The sequence below is a fragment of the Alligator sinensis genome, unplaced genomic scaffold (genome assembly GCF_000455745.1).
Source record: "Alligator sinensis unplaced genomic scaffold, ASM45574v1 scaffold379_1, whole genome shotgun sequence".
Taxonomy (NCBI): Eukaryota; Metazoa; Chordata; order Crocodylia; family Alligatoridae; genus Alligator; species Alligator sinensis.
In genome coordinates, this window is record NW_005842001.1 from 2,835,402 (window position 1) to 2,842,425 (window position 7,024).

At 40.9% G+C, this 7,024-nt stretch overlaps 1 protein-coding gene across 7 annotated transcripts in view; it reads left to right on the forward strand.

Moving 5' to 3' along the window:
* TNIK (TRAF2 and NCK interacting kinase) overlaps window positions 1-7,024 on the forward strand; it is a 326,733-nt gene that overhangs the window by 288,465 nt on the left and 31,244 nt on the right. For all 7 annotated transcript variants that reach the window (XM_025201756.1, XM_025201754.1, XM_025201757.1 and 4 more), the window contains 2 exons: window positions 969-1,153; window positions 5,773-5,899. In XM_025201756.1, the coding sequence (XP_025057541.1) occupies window positions 969-1,153; window positions 5,773-5,899 (312 nt within the window). The remainder of the gene's footprint in view (window positions 1-968; window positions 1,154-5,772; window positions 5,900-7,024) is intronic.

Consider the following 7,024-nt stretch of genomic DNA (forward strand, 5'->3'; position numbering starts at 1 on the left):
CCTACTGCTTCCCCCTGCATTGCTATAAAAGCATGTAAGATAAGAAACAGTCTATTTTCTACACGGTGCCTGCAATGTTTCTTGTATTTAAATAACACTGTCTATTTTGTATAACTGTCAAATCTAAGGTTTCATCCAAATCATGGTAAACTGAAAAAATTATTTTGAGGGTTGGGACTTTCGGTCTTCCCCCTCCTTTCTACTTTTTTTTCACTTTCTCCTTGCCTTTCAGGCTGTGACACTTCACATAACGTGCTATAGCTATTTCTGCCAAGAGAGTTTTGTTTTTTTTAATTCTATTCTACTTTAATTGTTGTGGTTGACTCAGAGTCATGACTCAAATTTAACAAAACATGATTCTGCATCAAGCGGAGCACTTTTACTCTAATGATGTATCACTGCATCTTGGCAACAAGCTGCCAGCTTAGACTGATAATTGAAGTGGATCTTGCCTTGGGGATTGCACCATTTTGTGCAAGACTTTGTCATTGCTTTCTTTCCAATGGCATTTATAACAGAGCAAACACCAGTAGAGAGGGTTTTTTTTCTTTTTTTGAGAGAGAGGTTCCAAAGAAAAGAAAAACCTTCAGGATAAATTCTCGAAACCTGTCTTTGAAATAGCATTGTTTTCCAGTTTACTATGATAGTGACTGAATTTCACCTTTTCAACAAATATAATTTTTACATGTATATACATATCAGTGTGTATATATACACCGACATGTGTGTTCAAAACAAAAAAATAGGTCAGCTCTTGATTTTCAGCAAACATGAAATCAGTTTTGTTTTGTTCAATAAATGCTACGTGCTACAAACATTGTTTTATGTTTGTCTTATGTTTGTAATAATTCTGTAAAGCTATTTCTTGTGGCTCGTGCTGTAACATTGGCTTTTGAAGAGATATGTGTAGCTTTTTCTCCTTGCTTTATATACAATTCACATTGGTTTCTCCTTTTTTGCCCCATTAGGACCTGACTGCATTAGCGAAAGAGTTGAGGGAGCTGCGTATTGAAGAAACCAATCGCCCCCTGAAAAAGGTGACTGACTACTCTTCGTCCAGTGAGGAATCAGAAAGCAGCGAAGAGGAAGAGGAAGATGGCGAAAATGAAACGCAGGATGGGACAGTGCCTGTCAGTGACATCCCACGGCTTATGTAAGCGATCATTTCTTTAAAGGCATGATGGTGAAATTGCAGTGTGCTTCTTTTCCTTCTCACTACAAAAAAAATTATAGCTATCTTGAGACAGCAGTTCTCACATTGGTCTGTTATCTTCAGTCTTCAGAGCACTGGCAAGTTACAGGAGGTGGGTCATTCTCTTTGCTTTTAGCCGCTTCTCTACAGGCAAGTAGGGTCACCAGTGAAAATGTTAAGTTTAAGGAAAACACTTTCTTGTTGTTACTTGTTGTACAAGCAGCTGTTGTCATTGTAGTTAAAGGGGAAGAGAGGTGACCGTAGAGCTCTTGCTTGTTGAAGATGGGGTTCATACATTGGAAAGGGACCTTTCTATTCCTTATATTGTCAGGCCAACATTATAAGCTTCTAGATGCAGTGCCTTGTATTAGAAATGTCACCGTAGCTTTGGTTGTTTAATTCACTTAGAAGATCAGTCATTTTTCAGGCTAACATTGGAAGTAATTAATGGGAAAGATTAAATCTTCTACATTGCAATCAAACTTATCTACCTAATGCCTCTGAGCGTGGTGGAAGTCCAATCATGCCCAGTGATGTTGTTATTGCTGTGGATCTTTTTTGTCTTCTAAGACCAACCTATAGCAGGGTAAATGCTTAGCAGATACTGAATGTTCCCTGCGAAATGCAGAGCTCCCTTGACTCTCATTATGTCTTCATCCACTTTTCTGCAACATCTATTTTTCTCAGGACCACAAAATTCTTTATGGACTTGTCTTCAAAATGCCTGTATGAAGTAGAGAATCAATATGTTCTTTGTTTCACAAATGGGCATCTGAGGCACAGTGAAATGAAGGGCCAGGTCTTTCCTCCTCATAAGATGGAATTGTGCTGATTTGACCAGTGCAAAGCCATTCAAGAAGCTTTGCTGGAGTTGGTATTAACACCCAGTTCATTTTCTTAACTGCAGAATCCTGTATGATACAACATTAAGGTGTTGATCCCTTTTCAGCACCTCTCGTTGTTTGTGCTAGGATCCTGCCATGTTATCAGGCTGGTACAGGATATCACATGCCTTACCAAGGTATGTCCTCACTATAGAATGAACCTGGGAGATCAGCACCTGGTTTAGCTTAGTCCAAGTTGAACCACTACACTGTAGAACCAGATCTGAGTTACCCTGTCTTTACTGGTGCTGCACTTGCTCATGTGTCCCTTGGACTTCCAAGGTCACATTACATAGTTCTTTGTACTACAGTAAGCTGAGCCCCTCTGGAGTTCCTGAAAACCTTTCCTGCCTTTTTGGACATGCAAAGGAATTGTGGCAAAACATTTTCAGACTACCAGCCCAGCCCTCAGGATATATAGCCTTATGCTTTTCCTAGAAAGTGGGTGGGTTTCTAGCCTGAGTAACAGTGACGTCTGAGTCCTAACCCACACCTGCAGCTGAGCCCTGCCTACTTAAGTTTACAAGTTACATTTCAAATCTCAAATATAACAGTAAGGCTGCTCTGTGTTCAAGAGCAGGTACTGAGAAACAGGACTTTATAGCACCTGAGCATAAGTGGGTGCATCCTTGGCCAGCTCCCCTGGGTAAAGCTTTTTGTTTGCCTTCTGCACCTGCTGTCCCACTCCAGTGTGCCACCTGCCATATCTTGACCTTAGGGAGAGCTAGGCTGCCATTTTGTACAGAGTAGAAAATTAAAAGCTAGTGGCTTTAACTAGATAACAATAGAGACAGTAGGCTCATGGTCAGTGCAGAGACCTAGAATTCAGGAATTCTGGATAACTTCTCAGTTCAGCCACTTGCTTGTAGTGATCTTGAGGCAGTCACTTCCCCTTTTCTGGGCCTCAGTTCCTTTTTTCTAAAATTGGCATAATTGTATGGCTGTGCCTCCCATGGTGAGGTAGTGATGCTTAGTTTGTTAATGACTTTAAAGTGCTCTGAACTTCTCACATGGAAAATGCTGCAGAAGCTCAATGAATTATTAAATGCCTTGGGTTGCCCTGGTGCCATTGTGTTCCTTTATATTATAAAAATTCTGCATTGCAAGGCAAGGGTGTAATACTGCACCATGCTGTGCACCAATCTCTGCTGCTTTTCAAAGGGAGCTCCATGCATTGAGCCCCTGTGGTATCAGGCCCCTCGTTAGACCAGTGACAGGCTATACTCACTGACCTGCTTTGCATTCCTCCAGTTATTGACAAGCAGTTGTGCACCTGAGTTTCACTTTTAAAAGTAAATTACCTCGTATTGATTGACAACGACCAGTGAAAGTGCTTTAAATGAAAAATTACAGGACTCGTCAACATCAACTTCATTGCAGCTGTTGACTTTTTTTCCTCTGGACTACAGACAGCCTTAGATGGTCTGTGTCATTCACCTCTGAGTCTTCCTAGATTTTTTTGGTCTGTATCAATAAGAATTGAGGGTGTCAGCATTGTGCAGAATCAAGTTGCAGCCACTCCAGGATTTAATATGATTAAAATGAAGAAGAGCTTGTTGTTTGGCACAGACGTACTTATCAAGTGCGGAAGCTAGCTTAGCGCTAATTCTGAAGTTCTGATGTAAGCAATAAGGGAGGCTAGCATGCACATTACATCCACGTTAGTCATACCCTGTAGGGCACAAATACAAAGTCCCTTACTAAAAATACCTCACTATTCCAGCTATCTGTGTAACATAATTTTATAAAGTTGCATTTTTATCTGTAGAATCGAAGTATATATTTTTCTAACAGAAAAATAAATTTAGGTCAAGCTGTGTCATTGAGGATGTATGGATAGACTTTGAGAGGCAGTTTTTTCAACATATTATGCCGCTTGCTTGTGGTAAAATGGAAAGTGGATACCCAACTACCTACCCTACTTGCTCGCCCACCTGGGCATATTGTGCTAATATTTATTTCATCTGTATAAACAGATTTATGAAAAATGCAGGAGTCAGGCTACCAAGTGAATGTCAATTGTTATTTGTTTATGTATAAACATCCCATAATAACTGCATATATTTAGTACTAGGCCAGTTAGAGCCCCCAGCTCTTTCAGCTGCCTCTTTTCAACTTAGAATGAAATATTGTTTCTCAGTGCTTGTTTGCTATCATTAGCAGTTTCAGAGCCAAACCCTAACAACAGGCTCCACATACACTTGAAAAACTCTAGCTGCAGAGGGAACAACAACAAGTAACAGTTACCCCCAGTCCTAGCTCCCTCAAACTCAGTGTCTCAACTCCTCAGGCATTTTGGACACAGCATATATATATTGTATTGCACAAAGAGCATTCTTAGATCCATCTCTTCCAGCGACATTGCTTTTAGCGGGACATGCTCCTGACACTAATCGTTAGCATAGGGCAATCCCAGCACATGCTGAATACATTGCTATTTCTGCAGCATTGATTTATGTCTGTTCTGAGGTGGAGGAATTAAATGAGCCAGCATTTGGCTCCAGATCTGTTCCTAGAACTTGGTGGTGCAAAACACTCCTTACTGGAACAGTGATATTCTCTTTTGTATGTTGGAAGATCCAACACATCCTGTTGGAAGTGAAAAGTAATGATTTATGGGCTTTTAAAAAATAACAATGCTTCACGACAAAGCTAGAAATAGAACTGGTCTCTCCTGACTCCTGATATCATACTTTAACCAGTAAGCAATGCTCCTTCCCAGCATACAGTGGAATTAGTAAGGCCCTGCTCTGTTTATAAAGTTTTAGTGCTTTGTTTATAGTGCATTTATAGGACCTTGTTGCTGTATTTCTTGCATTAGACAGTGCTTCCCTTGCTCTTTAGATGACACCAGAAGAGGAATGCTTGTGGCTTGCAAGACTATCAAGCAGCTCATGAAAGCATTTTGGAAGATTACTGTAGATGTACAGTATAGTGTCTACCATGGTATAAACATAAAGCAGTATAACTTGAATTTGCACAATAGATAAGCTCTTGTATCTCGCTTCTACTGCAAGAATGTTCTTTACCTCCCCACTGTTGAACATGCCTTCAGCTGAGCCCTCTCTGATTTTGTAAGGAGATCTATGAGCCCAGTAGCGTAGTAAATGTTCTGCCCCTCCATGCAAAATGCATGATGGAGATGGTACCCGCTTAAGCTCCTGAGTCCTTGGTTGCCTTGCCCAGATGAAAGCTGGGGCAACAGAAGCCTTGTAACTTCTGTCACTGATGTAAGGCAATGGACCTATGCCAGTGAAGGATCAGACATATAATGGTGCTCTGCTCTACCATGCCCCCCTCACAGAATGCTTTCCATGCTCCTGCAGTGCTTTCTGCCAGCACTCTTTCTTCTACGTAGATGAATGACTATCACTATCTGGCTGCTTAGCATCAGTCCGTGACACCAAATGGCTTCAGCAGAGTAGAGAATCTAAATTTCTGTCTTTCTTTATCCTTTACATTTAAAAAGACTGAAGAAGTTCTTTTTGAATGCCAGCAATAATGAGTGCAAGAAGAGCTCAGCAAAATGTTGGGCTTGATCTCCTCCCCGCCCGCTCATCTTATTGCTACTCTAGCATTAAGTTCTTTTCTAGATACCAAGCCATCTCTATCTAGAAATAGTATTGCATTGAAATACATGGATTCTGTTTTAGCATTGTGAACTTCTGCCATTAATGTCTTTGATTTTGTCACCAGACCAACAGGAATTCCTGGAAGCAATGAGCCATACAACATGGGAATGGTGGCAACCCATGGTCTGGAAACATCCCACACAGATACATTTAGCAATATTTCAAGGGAAGGAACTTTAATGGTAAGGGAGGTAAGTCAGAGTTAATCATTTCTATGTAACATGTTCAGGAGGTTTTTGTCCACATAAGCATGCCAAGTAATCACACTCTGTGTTCTGAACACACAATAATTGATTCAATTATGCTCATTAACAACTCAATAATATAATTATGCAGCTAAACAAATATGACAAGCATATGTGATTTTTCAGAGCTACAAACAGCAGTGAATAGTAATACTAGAAGCCAGCAGTGTGAATTCTGATTTGATTTACTCTTCTGTAAAACCAGGTACTGAAGTTTCCCTTGGTTTTTCAGTTATTAGCAAGGTTTGGAAGCTGCCCCAAAGTTTCCTCACTTTTGCATTTTCTACTTTTATCTCTACTGAGTTGATCTAATGGAATTGCTGCTGTTACAGCCTCTGTTCTGAATACTTTACTGGTGATACCTTGGTTCCTATACAGGAAGGACCATAGAAAAGGCCCTTGAAATGAATATCAGTGGTATTGCTTTTGTGAAGCACATACAATGCTGTTTGGATGGGAAGCATGCCTCTAAAAGCCAATGCACTTAACTTCTGGTTTATAAGAGGGAGAAACTATTCTGTGGTTTGCTTGGTATATGAATGGGGCAAGACAAAGGAAGGCATATTAAAAAAAAAAAAAGACCTTGGATAAGTCGCCTATTCCTCTTATGATGCTGCATATGTTCCCAACAGGCTAGTGGCATTTGCCTGAAAGGCCCACTCTGTTATCAGGTAGTCTTTCTGCTGGAAAAGGGATGAGTGGGTTCTGCTGAGTTAACAAAGCAGGTGACTCAGTAACCTGCAGGTGAGTGCATCTGTAAAATGTTGGGTAGGGCTAGCCAACCTGCAGCACATGTGCCACAAGTGGCACAGGCAGCCTCTATATGTGGCTCAGGCACAGAGGTAAATTTACCAAAGTGGTAAATAGGGAAGGATACGGAAAGCAAAGCAGCAAATCTGGCAAGGACACAAGGAAGGAAACAAAAGCAGTGGGAAGGGGATCACTGGCACCTGGGGTGCGTGCAGGGCTAATTCGTAGCATGCCTGCCGAAAAGGTTGATTCCCACTAATATACGGTATGGATTGAGCAACTGAGGGAGCAACCTTAAGAGCAGACAAGTCTGTCGTGTAG